This window comes from Armigeres subalbatus, chromosome 2 (assembly GCF_024139115.2).
Source record: "Armigeres subalbatus isolate Guangzhou_Male chromosome 2, GZ_Asu_2, whole genome shotgun sequence".
Lineage (NCBI taxonomy): Eukaryota > Metazoa > Arthropoda > Insecta > Diptera > Culicidae > Armigeres > Armigeres subalbatus.
The window spans coordinates 36,537,079-36,551,648 of NC_085140.1; the positions used below are offsets into that span (position 1 = coordinate 36,537,079).

General features: G+C 41.6%; 2 protein-coding genes across 4 annotated transcripts in view; one reads left to right on the plus strand and one right to left on the minus strand.

Moving 5' to 3' along the window:
* LOC134214250 (uncharacterized) overlaps positions 1-14,570 on the plus strand; it is a 121,398-nt gene that overhangs the window by 25,789 nt on the left and 81,039 nt on the right. The window lies entirely within an intron of this gene.
* LOC134214247 (uncharacterized) lies at positions 7,027-8,258 on the minus strand. Its single transcript, XM_062693654.1, has 2 exons — positions 7,508-8,258; positions 7,027-7,430 (listed from the first exon to the last, which is right to left on the minus strand). The coding sequence occupies exons 1-2, from the start codon at positions 8,210-8,212 to the stop codon at positions 7,257-7,259; spliced, it is 879 nt and encodes a 292-aa protein (XP_062549638.1). The 5' UTR covers positions 8,213-8,258; the 3' UTR covers positions 7,027-7,256.

Genomic DNA, 14,570 nt, shown 5'->3' on the forward strand with positions numbered 1-14,570 from the left:
AAGGTACACTGGGGAAAGTGGAAAAAGGGGGTAAGTGTAAAAATCGACTCGAAAAATTGGAATTGTACATACTTTACAGTTTTTACCACATCATAACATTATGCAAGAATATACTTTGATGCTCACACTAATACTATGTTGAAATTTGTATAATACATACACTAACACGGTTAACGCTTGAACTGTAATTTTAGGTTTCGCGAAAAGTTGATTTTTGCATACATAAAATCAATTCTTATTTGCACCAATTGTCCTTTTTTCAAATGAATTTATATGACTAAAATAAAAACTCCCCCTAAAAAATTAGAAATTTCCCATCAACAATTAGGAAATTGCCAATAAAGAAATCAGTGTATGAGCAATAAATAAATATAAAATTTCCACAAATAAAACAAAATTTCCATAAACAATTAAGAATTTTCCACAAAAAAAAAATAAATAAGCACTTTTTGAAGCAAAAATTGCAATTATAAAAGAAGAATTTTCTATAAAAATAAATCAAAATGTTCCACGAAAAAAATACAAAATTTCCATAAATTAATCAATATTAGCAATAAAAAATTACAAAATTTTCCACAAAATAAATATATTTTTTCCATAAAAAATAAAAATTTTTCCACAAAATGATCAATAGGGAGCAATAAAAAAATAAGAAAATTTCCATAAAGAAATATAAAAAAGCAATCAAACTGTGCTTTTTTTTCCATAGATGACCCCTTCTTTAAAAGCGTTTAAAGTTCACGTAAAATTTCATAAGGTATATTGCTTTCTTGTATTTTTTTATGGAAATTTTCTTATTTTTTATTGCTCTTTATTGATTATTTTGTGAAATTTTTTTAATGTTTTATGGAAAAATAATATTTATTTTGAGGAAAATTTTGTAATTGTTTATTGCTAATATTTATTTATTTACGGAAATTTTGTATTTTTTTCGTGGAACATTTTGATTTCTTAATGGAAAATTCTTCTTTTATAATTGCAATTTTTGCTTTTAAAAGTGCTTATTTATTTTTGTTTTGTGACCGTTACAATACAATTAAACTAATCCCATTCAATTGGTAGTGGTTTGTACCAAGAAAGCAAATAATTCAAAGATTTTACACTTACCCCAGGTATCAAACACTGCTGGGGAAGTGGATAATGTTCTAAGTACACAATTTTTTTCTTCCCTCCAGAGTTTATTTCGATAGCTGTGAATCTTAATATGTTCCTTCTTTATTATCATTGTGATTCCAGTGGTGATTGGACTAATATAAATGAGAAAATGCCTGATTAATCCACTCATCGGTATTGATGCCTTTCACATGTTTCACATATGAAAAAAATGTATAAGAAAGTTAAAAATAGCACTGATAGGTAAATATATTGTAAAATTCATATTAATTTTTATTCACAACAAGTTTCGCCGTTGAATGCAATTTTTTTGGGAACAAATTGCCTTAACAAGAGCTTAAGAATAGCTGATAATTTTGTACGTGCTTTGCGCACACACATACATGCAATTACGCACATACAGACATCATCTCAATTCGTTGAAATAAGTTGATTAGTTTATAACCCTGTAAGTTCCATTTTTCCTTTAAAAAGTTCATCTTTGGGGCGAACATATAGATTTTACCTACACTTAGTGTTCGAGAAGGCAAAACCAGTCTTCCCCTAGCTATTACGAGAATTCCTTGAGGATCTATTCCGTTAAAATAATGAAACTATTCCACAAAAGATACTCAGAGCAATTATCGTATTGATTTTAGTTATATGTAACTACTCATCACTATGGAAGGTCAAGGTAACATGGGTTTTCCACTACCCCATCCCACTAGGGTAAGTGGAAAAACAACTCTTAATTTTAAAATCTATTTCCATAAATTTCAAGCGACCAAAATGGTATGAATTACCGCACAGTTGGTGCAAAATTGACTGTTTTTGATAGCCCATTTTGATTGAACGCATTTAGATCATTTAAACTGGTTTTACACTAATTCAAACATTTCCTTTTCCCCCAGTGTACCTTACTTGAAAATTCATTGTGCATATCTTCTTCTATATAATAAAAATGAGTTGTGATTTCCTCCCTGACGATTTAACTCGCGAACGGGTTGACCGATTTGCAAGATTTTTTCTCTAATTGATTCGTTTTGAGATCCGTAAGGTTTGTATATTCAAAAGGTTGGTAAATTTAACTTGGAAATGTAAAAAATCATTAGAATACAGCAAACAAACGGCCGGAAATTGATCTAGAGTGCGGTGCTGCAATTAGTTCAGTATGTGACATTTGCAACACCCGGGCAAAGCTGAATATTTTCCGCTAGTTTATTAATAAATTATTAAAAATGATTATTGGAAGAAACCTCAACCTGAACCTGGTTGAGAATCAAAGGCCGGTTCTTCATTATTATTATTATTATGATTACCAGACTAAGGTCGGAGTGGCCTGTGCAATACATAAAAGTTTTCTCCATTCAACTCGGTCCATGGCTGCACGTCGCCAACAATGCAGTCTGCGGAGGGTTCGCAAATCTTCCTTCATCTGATCGATCCACCTTGCCCGCTGTGCACCTCGCCTTCTTGTTCCCGTCGGATCGTTGTCAAGAACCATTTTCCCCGGATTACCATCCAACATTCTGGCTACGTGCCCGGCCCAACACAGTCTACCGATTTTCGCGGTGTGATCGATGGATGGTTCTCCAACAGTTGATGCAACTCGTGGTTCATTCGCCTCCTCTACGTACCGTCCGTGACTTGTGGGTGGGTGGCTTACATTGTCCTCTCTTGAGCCTCTTCGTATCATGTACTTTGTCTTCGATGTGTTGATATTTAGTCCAATCCGTTTAGCTTCGCTTTTCAGTCTGATGTAGGCTTCCTCCATCCTCTTAATGTTACGTGCCATGATATCTATGTCGACGGCGAAAACAAATAACTGAACGGACTTCGTGAAAATCGTACCACTCGTGTCGATCCCTGCCCTTCATATTACCCCTTCCAAAGCGATGTTGAATAGCAGACACGAAAGACCATCACCTTGCCGTAACCCTCTGCGCGTTTCGAAGGGACTCGAGAATTCCCCTAAAACTCGTACTACGCACATCACCCGGTCCATCGTCGCCTTGATCAACCGTAACTTTAAGAAAATTATTTTGAGCTTTTTAGTGGAATGTCTTCACTTGTCATAAGACGAGTTTGTACAATCCCATTAAATTCCACCACTTAATTGTATCTTGACAGATACGTATTTCGACCTCAACAGTAAGGCCGTCTTCAGTGTCTCGTACTTGACTCGACTCAAGACTGTCAAGATACAATTAAGTGGTGGAATTTAATGGGATTGTACAAACTCGTCTTATGACAAGCAACCGTAACAGTTTATCCGGAAATCCGTTTTCGTGCATTAGCTGCCATAGATAAATGATGCCATAAATAAATGATGTGTGGGCACGCTGTATTCGCGACATTTCTGCAATACCTGACGTACACTGCAAAAAATAATTAAATTTACATGGCCTGTAAATGAGGAATGATGTAATAATAAATTGATTAAATCGATTGAAAATTTAGTAGATTTTTCTAATTGCTGTAATAATAAATTGATTGAAATTGAATCCGATTGAAGAATTGAGTGTAATTTAATGCACATAATAAGAGCATCGAAAAACAAATAAATTTAAATTTTATTCCACATGATTTTACAGTACAATGTACTTTTCACCAGTTACCTTAAAAATAAATGGATATCCGTTGAATTTCCAATAAATATTGATTTAGTAACATTTTGGTTTTATGTTGGTTTTATAACACTCTTGCATAATAAATAATGGTCTTCTGTGTCAGTCTCTGCGTGTTTTACGCAGTTCGGTTTTATTTTGTGATTCGTTGGAGAAAAGTGTCAAGTCAATGGCAAAACAAATCTCGCGTGATTTTTGAAAACGTCTCTTTGTTTACTTTCTCTTTCTATTATTACGAAGCCATACCAACATTTACATCGGATTTTTTTAACAGAGATCTGAAGGTAATTGCTTTGTCTAACACTTGAGTTTCGGACAACCAGTATTGTGCCTGTTCTGATTTGTCAAAATTTAAATAAGAGGCTTACTCTACTGGCATCATTCGGACATGCATCGTGTAATTGTATGAATAAATAAAAAATGATAGAACTCGATTCCACACTATTTTATTTAAATAATACTGCCGAAATTATCATCAGTTATTATTCAATTGAACTGACATTTAAGTGCTTTGACGTATATTTATATTTCACCCAGGAATATTAAAAAGACATCTTCAACCATATAGGTCACACCCAATGCGTCAGCAGAGAAGATTCCGCTTTACGAAAGAGTTTTCTCCTTACTGGGTTGGGAATCGAACCCACACTCACCGGCAGCAAATGTTGCTGTAACACGATGATTGAAAATTATCTCAATATTTATTGAAAATTCAACGGATATCACAGTAAGAATTTCTGTGTAAATTCACGTTTATTTTGATGCACATATTTGGAGCATCGAAATACATCTAAAATTAAGTTAGCTGTTAAATTTACATCACTTTAAAAATCAATTAAGATCGTTGAATTTCACACGTTTGATATGTCAGAAGCGTGTAAAATTAAATGAATGTAAAAACCAATAGACGACAACCTGTGATTCCCCACCTTCCCAAAATCAATCAAACTATGAATTAAATAACATTTCATTCCAACATTGCTGGATTTGATGGACATTCGGAGCCGGAAGTCACATGTCCTGCGCTCGTGCTCCTAGGTTCATTACCATACCGCCACCGCCGTTGTCTGCCACATCACAATTCAGGTGCTCTTCGTAGTACTGCCGCCACCGTTGGATCACCTCACGCTCGTTTGTAAGAAGGTTGTTCCCGTTCATGTCCTTACACATATCGGGCTGTGGCATGTGGCCATTACGTCAACGGTTTAACTTCTCATAGAACTTTCGTGCGTTATTAGCGCGGTACAGTTGCTCCGTCTCTTCACGGTCTCGATCTTCCTGCTGGAGAACTCCGAAAAATCGAGTTCTGTCTGTTCCGCGCCCGTTTGAACCGTGCCTCGTTCGCCCTCGTGCGGTGTTGCAGTAATCTCGCCCATACTGCATTCTTCTCTTCCACTAGCGTTTCTCTGATCCGGGGGCACCGTGCCTAGTGCAGCGGTTGCGGTGCTTCCAATGGCGGATCGAATATCTCTCCAGCCATCTTCAAGAGACGCTGCGCCTAGCTGCTCTTCCGTTGGGAGTGCCACTTCCAGCTGCTGCGCGTAGTCTTGTAGCCGCCCAATGTTCAGCCGCGGCGGACGACTCTGACACGTGGTGTACACCGTCGAGAGTTTTGAGCGCAGACATACTGCAACGAGGTAGTGGTCGGATTCAATATTCGCACTGCGGTAAGTGCGGACGTTCGTGATGTCGAAGAAGAATTCGCCGTCGATTAGAACATGGTCGATTTGGTTATCCGTTACTTGATTGTTGATATTCTTGCGGGGGAAGAAGGTGCTTCGGGCTACCATTCCGCGGGAGGCACCAAAGTTTAAGCATCGTTCGATACGGTATGCAGACTATCCGATCCGATGACCGGTCTATACATTTCCTCATTTCGTCACCGATGACGATTTTGACGTCCTGCAGTGGGCATCAATCGTATGTCTGCTCCATCTGTGCATAGAACGCTTCTTTCTCGTCGTCGGGTCTCCCTTAGTGTGGACAGTGCTCACACAACAACCTTCGCAACCTGCGGAACCTAGCGACTTACAGTTCCATGTTCCAAGCTTCCAATCGTAATCCCTTATTCGTCGCCTAGGTCGTTGCCGATTAAATATATCGAGTCGTATTATCTTCTATGTCGTTCGTAATGGTTGTTTTGAAAGGCGGCTTATTGGGCCTGTGCAAACCTCTTGTCTCGTCGAAGGGCCTTCGTGTCAGGTCTTGTAAGCGTCCCACCTACCACCAGGACTTGGGCTTGTGCACTTTGAGCGGCACACGATCGCTTTGGTGGAGCCTAGTTGCGAATACATGCAGCTTTTTATAGAGGTTTAACAGAGCCCACTGTAGAAACCCCACCACATCCACCCAAGCCACGACGTCTAAATCATCATAGGAGATTTGATCGCTCAGGTTGGCCAAGAGGAGGAGTTTAGACCGACTATTGGGAAGTTCAGCGCTCACCGGCTGACGAACGAAAACGGCCTACGACTAATTGATTTCGCGCCCCCAAGAATATGGCCATTCGCAGCACCTACTTCCAACACAGCCTTCCGTATCGGTACACCTGGAGATCACCACTACAGACAAAATCACAAATCAACCACGTTCTGATTGATGGACGGTACTTCTCCGATATCATCAACATCAGGAGATATCGCCACTGCATGCGCGCTGCATCTCGAGGCCTGTCTTCAACCCAGCGTAGCACCCTCTACCTTCTGATGAACGCTAATAAGACCGGTTGTCCTCTACGGACATGAAACATGGACAATGCTCGAGGAGGACTGCAAGCACTCGGAGTATTCGAGAGACGGGTGCTTAAGACCATCTTTGGCGGTGTGCAAGAAGACGGTGTGTGACGGTGAAGAATGAACCTCGAGCTTGCCCAACTCTACGGCGAACCCAGTATCCAGAAGGTAGCTAAAGCCGGAAGGGTACGATGGGCAGGACATATTGAATGCCGGACAGCAACCTTACAAAGATGGTGTTCGCTATCGATCCGGCAGGTACGAGACAGCGTGGAGCGCAGCGAGCGAGATGGACAGACCAGGTGCAAAACGACTTGGCGAGCGTGGGGCGTATTCGAGGATGGAGAGATGCGGCCTCGAACCGTGTATTGTGGCGTCGAATTGTTGATTCAGTGTTATCTGTTTAGATGTAGACTAAATGAATGAAATGAAATGAATGAATAACCGTGGCAATTGGGGTGATATTTTAATAACAGAAATCTGGGACGATTAACAGTCAACACAACACTGTCCAAAACTGTCAATTTTAGAGTAGAGCCGTCATTTCACTACAGAAAGAATAAATGAAGATAAAGTATGTTGCTGCATAAACATCAACCAGCTTATCATCATATATAGAATACAATGATTCGGAGTAGTGACAATCTTATAGTAACAGCGTTCACTACAATGGTTTTCGTGGTAATGTCGGAAAAAAAGCCTTACACGGTCAGTTTTATTAATGTTGTTGTAGTGGTTTCTGTAAACATTTTCTGACGTTAGATTGTCAATACAATTCCTTTTAGATTATCACTGCATAATGATTTTATCCCAAGCAACTGTTGAAGTCACTCAACACTTTGGCTACGCGATCCGCAATATCCAATGCAACAAGTTTAGCGCAACGCTCCATTCGGTAGCTAACCACTTGAGTCTGAGGAAAACGCATGGAGTCGGCGACGTAGGTGTTCAACGGAGCGTTGCCAATTCTTTGGAGGAACTGTTAAATAGAATAAGGTCGAAAGTTATCTGATGTGAAACAAGTAATATGGTGACATGAAAAAGAAATGATCTTACGTTGTTCAAACATTCCGTCCACGGATGTCCATTATTCGCAAGTACATCGTTCAATTCCTCCGGTGTCGGGGTGTCGCAAACGCTCACCACCGCTAGGTAGTTGGCAGCGCTGGTGACCACATTGCTATATTGCGATGCCATATCCGTGCCGATTTTGGCGTATCGTGCTTTTTCTGCAGCGATGCAGTCTGTCACACGGTCCATAGTAATCGGATCTGTGGTCAGCTTGGTGCCGTGTTTGGTTGTGCAGGTGGCTAACTTTTGGCTGGTGCAAGGAGAAACGCAGGCAGCGTTGGTAATGGTGGCGGCCGCTGAAGTGAGAGTATTTTCAACCTGTTGAGCGCTGGCTTGGACGTTCGTAAATAATTGACTGGCTTGTTGATCTTGGATTAGCATAGGAGGATAGCTAATGGTGTTCTGTATGTTGGTGATGGCGTTCGTGATGTAACTCATATCGAATGTAGTGTAAACAGAGAAACGGGTGTAATACGAGTTGTAGAGGTCTACCATGGATTGTCCGAATTGATTCCATGCTGTCAAAACCGTCTGATCGGCACTGTTGATCGTGTTGTTTACTTGCTGGATTATAGTGGCCATGTTAACCTTGGACTGACAAATGGCGCTTGCTACGCTAGTGGCAATAGTCTGGGCTTGTATTCCACCCAACAGGCAGACAATGCCCGCGAGAACGAAACGAAATTGCATGACTAAAAGGTGTATCGCGCAGCAACAAGGACCAAGTACCGACGGATTCAAGTTAACTGATGATCGTATGGCGATGGCGGAGTAGCTTTTATACCACGATATGAAACACATTTCTAAATAAGAGCATTGTGATCATGAACAGTTGTATGACGTGTTTGGTTTATGGAAGATTGCTTTGCTACTACGTTGTACGTTCAACGTTGAACTTTTCTAAGATGATTGTACGGATAACCGATTGTATGAATCCTTTGATTGTTCCGTATTGGATCGAGACAACACAGTATTTGTAATGGAAATATAATCCTGTTCGCAATATAGTGAAATAGTATAGGGTACGCTACCTCATTAATAATATTTGCGAATGTGACGTTTTCGGCTTTATATGTGAGCAATTTGCTTTCCAATTCTTTGATATCGATTGGTATTAACATATGTAGATAACAGATATTAAAGCTAGAACAAATTTTATTGAAAATATTGTGCAAACTTTTGAATTGATTTACGATGAATCACTACTGCCATCTACTCAACTGATTGCGGAAGAATACGTACACCCAACCAGTGATCGTCAGATTTCTTAACAATTATGTATAATAACCTACCAAAACCTGTATAAGAACTAGGCATATGCGAAAATGCTAGATTCTTATACACATGCATGGTTGTTACGACTACGCGGATTTCGCGGATTTGGCGCGGATTTACATAACGATGTTAGGGCTTCGCACGGATTTAGTTTTAGGTAAAAATTGACCAAATAAAATGCTGAATCTAAGAACGTTTTTTTTTTTGAAAATTAGTTTTATGTACCTCTAGATGGGCTTTATTTTCGTTAGCAAATGTTCTTGAGAACAAAATTAACATGTGAAGTTAACTACTCACATTATTTTTCGGATATTAACAAACCCGGTTTGAATTCCATGATTACACTTTTTAGCATTAATTAAACAAATGTTATGAGGAGAGGGACGTCACTTGTTGTCATTTTTAAACAATTCTGAAACATGATGCATACAAAACATGTCTGTTGAAGGACATGAACACCCGTTTTTTCATCCGTGCAACTTTGTCGTAATTCCGAGATATTTGTCAGTTTCTGATTGATTATTCCTTTTACAATGAACCACATAGCATGTTACATCATATCATTTTTCGATAGTTTTATCGTCAGGAATTCTCATATGTGTAGTGTTGAACATTTTATATTGCTTTCATAGCATTCATTTAAAACGAATAAGGGTTTTACAACAATAGGAAACACAAAAATCAATTCTCGATTTTATACAGATGCCTCATTTTAAAAAGTGCTTTCGTAGAAATTTGTTCAAAATGGAATTTGAAATGGTATTTCTGTAGCATTATTTGCCTAACTTTTTACAAATATTTTAGAGCAACTTCCACTGTCAAAAAAATTGCAGTCAAAAATAGAATTTAAAAATATTCGCGGGGAATTGATCCCTCTCCACGAACTTGCTTTAATTTAAATAAAACGTTGCCTCTGATTTTTAAAATATTTCTCCGCAGATTTTACGATTTGCTGTGCGTATTCATGATCACATTTTTGTTATGGATTTCGACAGCGTATGTAATCTTAGGATTTGGCAAGACTTGAACCCCTTTTCATTATATCCATGGAGTGCACTCAATAGATATTTTTTTACGAGCCAACCCTTCATTAGATCTGTGAAATCCATGAACAATTAACCACCTGATAATAAATTTATACTTTTTTAAATTTTTTGCCGATTTTTTGTATGGATGACTAATGAGGAATCAGGTGTCCCCAAATCGAGGCAATAACTTAAAAGTAACGCAAAATTATGATGAATTGTTCATATTTTTATCAGTAAGGATCATTTAGCATATTTTTGACTTTGTGCTGTAAAAAAATGATAGCATTTGGTCAATGTTATGAGAAATTATTCAAATTTTGCGAGGCCTTCAAAAAGTTTTTTGAAAGGGCCCAAACACACAAACCGTCGTGGTTAATTTGTAAGGTTGTCAATCAAAAAAAAATAATCACTACATAAACATCGTTTGCCTAGAGGATCTATACAAAAAAATACGCTCCTTCCCCTACCCTAGTAGCGGTAATTAACAAATTTACTGCCAACAAGCTACTACCCCTACTACTAAAACTTTCCCAATTAAATCTACTTTGGTTCTCGGTAAAACAGGTAGAGATCAAGTCTCCCACGGGATCAAGCTACCCACTTTCCCCTACCCTAGTAGCGGTAATTAACAAATTTACTGCCAACAAGCCCTGGAGAAGAGCCCATTTCCGGATCGAAAAGTCGGCGATGAAACAAAATTGTCAACTTTATTACTAGTGATTGAAAGCCAATGCGGAAATTTGACATAATGACATAATTGACATAATTGTCATAATGACATAATTGACATAATGACATAATTGACATAATGACATAATTGACATAATGACATAATGACATGTGGGCATAATGACATGTGGACAGTGGGCCCTGTTAAACCTCTATAAAAAGCTGCATGAATCCGCAAGTAGGCTCCGCCAAAGCGACCGTGTGCCGCTCAAAGCGCACAAGCCCAAGTCCTGGTGTTAGGTGGGACGCTAAACAGCCCTGATACGACGGCCCTTCGACGAGACAGGAGGTTTGCGCAGGCCCACTAAGCCGCCTTCAAAAACAACTATTACGAACGACATAGAAGATAATACGACTCGATACAATCGGCAACGACCTAGGCGACGAATAAAGGATCACGATTGGAAGCTTGGAACATGGCTAGTCGCTAGGCTTCGCAGGTTGCGACAGGATAATCTACGATGAATTACATCCACGCAACTTCGATGTCGTAGCGCTGCAGGAACTACCTACCTTCTACCAAAGCTGTGCCACCACCAACGAGCTGGGAACCGGCTTAATAGTGCTGGGAAAGATGCGCCAACGCGTGATTGGGTGGCAGCCAATCAACGCAAGGATGTGCAAGCTGAGAATAAAAGGCCGTTTCTTCAACTATAGCATCATCAACGTGCACTGCCCACACGAAGGGAGATCCGACGACGAGAAAGAAGCGTTCTATGCGCAGCTGGAGCAGACATACGATGGATGCCCACTGCGGGACGTCAAAATCGTCATCGGTGACATGAACGCTCAGGTAGGAAGGGAGGAAATGTATAGACCGGTCATCGGACCGGATAGTCTGCACACCGTATCGAATGACAACGGCCAACGATGCACAAACTTCGCACCCTCCCGTGGAATGGTAGTCCGAAGCACCTTCTTTCCCCGCAAAAATATCCATAAGGCCACATGGAAATCACCTAACCAAGAAACGGAAAACCAAATCGACCACGTTCTAATCGACGGTAAATTCTTCTCCGACATCACGAACTTACGCACATACCGCAGTGCGAATATTGAATCCGACTACTACCTCGTTGCAGTATGCCTGCGCTCAAAACTCTCGACGGTGATCATCCGCCGCGGCTAAACATTGGGCGGCTACAAGACGGTAGGCTAGCCCAAGACTACGCGCAGCAGCTGGAAGTGGCACTCCCAACGGAAGAGCAGCTAGGCGCAGCATCTCTTGAAGATGGCTGGACAGATATTCGATCCGCCATTGGAAGCACCGCAACCGCTGCACTAGGCACGGTGGCTCCGGATCAGAGAAACGACTGGTATGACGGCGAATGTGAGCAGTTAGTTGAGGAGAAGAATGCAGCATGGGCGAGATTGCTGCAACACCGCACGAGGGCGAACGAGGCACGATACAAACGGGCGCGGAACAGACAAAACTCGATTTTCCGGAGTAAAAAGCGCCAGCAGGAAGATCGAGACCGTGAAGAGACGGAGGAACTGTACCGCACTAATAACGCACGAAAGTTCTATGAGAAGTTGAACCGTTCACGTAAGGGCCACGTGCCACAGCCCGATATGTGTAAGGACATAAACGGGAACCTTCTTACAAACGAGCGTGGGGTGATCCAAATGTGGCGGCAGCACTACGAAGAGCGCCTGAATGGCGATATGGCAGACAACGGTGGTGGTATGGTAATGAACCTAGTAGCACGCGCGCAGGACATGCGACTTCCGGCTCCGAATCTCCAGGAAATCCAGGAGGAGATCGCCCAGACAACCACACATCGCATAAGAATGCACGATCAAAATCGTTTACCGATCTAAGTTTCATCAGAATCGCATTGTTGTGCAAAGCTCATCAGTTTATTTATAAATTTTCCCGCACAGTAGGCTATTTTACGAGTTTATTCCAGCTTCATTTGTTGACATCGCATATTCTTGCAATAAAACTCACATGAAATCGGATTATCTGTCAAACAGAGTTTGTTATCACAAACTACATCGCAATGCATAACGAACAAACTCGCATAAAAATCGTGCACATCGCATACACTTCCGTGCAACGTCGGATAAGAAATACACATATATCGCCTCCACTTTTGTACGTAAAAAGTGTTTTCGCGACTGGTAAGCGATGAAATTTGTGCGCATAGGCATCGCATAACAGAAAAACAATTCTATTATGCATGCATTCTGGTTGTCTGGGCGGCCGGCTGAAAAACAACAAAGCCCCTGGATTTGACCAACTACCAGGAGAGCTGTTTAAACACGGTGGTGAGGCACTGGCTAGAGCGCTGCACTGGGTGATTACCAAGGTTTGGGAGGATGAGGTTCTGCCGCAGGAGTGGATGGAAGGTGTCGTGTGTCCCATCTACAAAAAGGTCGATAAGCTGGATTGTAACAACTACCGCGCAATCACATTGCTGAACGCCGCCTACAAGGTACTCTCCCAAATTTTATGCCGCCGACTAACACCAATTTCAAGAGAGTTCGTGGGGCAGTACCAGGCGGGATTTATGGGTGAACGCTCTACCACAGACCAGGTGTTCGCCATACGGCAGAAATGCCGCGAATACAACGTGCCCACACATCATCTATTTATCGACTTCAAAACCGCATATGATACAATCGATCGGGACCAGCTATGGCAGCTAATGCACGAAAACGGATTTCCGGATAAACTGATACGGTTGATCAAGGCGACGATGGATCGGGTGATGTGCGTAGTTCGAGTTTTAGGGGCATTCTCGAGTCCCTTCGAAACGCGTAGAGGGTTACGGCAAGGTGATAGTCTTTCGTGTCTGCTATTCAACATCGCATTGGAGGGAGTAATACGAAGGGCAGGGATTGACACGAGTGGTACGATTTTCACGAAGTCCGTCCAGTTATTTGGTTTCGCCGACGACATTGATATCATGGCACGTAACTTTGAGAGGATGGAGGAAGCCTACAGAAGACTGAAAAGCGAAGCTAAACGGATTGGACTAGTCATCAATACGTCAAAGACGAAGTACATGATGGGAAGAGGCTCAAGAGAGGTCAATGTAAGCCACCCACCACGAGTTTCTATCGGTGGTGACGAAATCGAGGTGTTTGAAGAATTCGTGTACTTGGGCTCACTGGTGACCGCCGATAACGATACCAGCAGAGAAATTCGGAGGCGCATGGTGGCTGGAAATCGTACGTACTTTGGACTCCGCAAGACGCTCCGATCGAATAGAGTTCGCCGCCGTACCAAACTGACTACCTACAAAACGCTTAAAAGACCGGTAGTTCTCTACGGGCACGAGACCTGGACGATGCTCGTGGAGGACCAACGCGCACTGGGGTTTTTTGAAAGGAAAGTGTTGCGTACCATCTATGGCATCAGCTGTTGGGAGAACCATGCATCGTTCACACCGCGAAAATCGGAAGACTGCGGTGGGCCGGGCACGTAGCCAGAATGTCGGACAGTAATCCGGTGAAAATGGTTCTCGACAACGATCCGAAGGGAACAAGAAGGCGAGGTGCACAGCGGGCAAGGTGGATCTATCAGGTGCAGGACGATTTGCGGACCCTCCGCAGACTGCGAGGTTGGCGAAGTGCAGCCATGGACCGAGCTGAATGGAGAAGACTTTTATGTGCAGCACAGGCCACTCCGGCCTTAGTCTGATAATAAATAAATAAATTATGTCAGGTATTTTTGGGCAACTACGAACATCTCCCATGTACATTTTCTATTGGAAGTAGCACAATGGACATTGGACACATAACAAATTCAAAACAGGCCTGTAGATCATTGGTTACGCGTGTAGAACTGAAGGCCCCCACTTCTTCTTCTTATTATTATTATTATTATTAGCATTGCATTCCCCATCGGGACATTGCCACCTCGCAGCTTAGTGTTTATTAAGCACTTCCACAGTTGTTAACTGTGGTAGTGCCGGGCAGCAGGGACTATGTCCAAGGGCTTAACGACCCCTCCCCACGGGCTCTGCGAGTAGGGGGCCTGTCTAGGACGTGGTGGGTCTTGGCAGCGG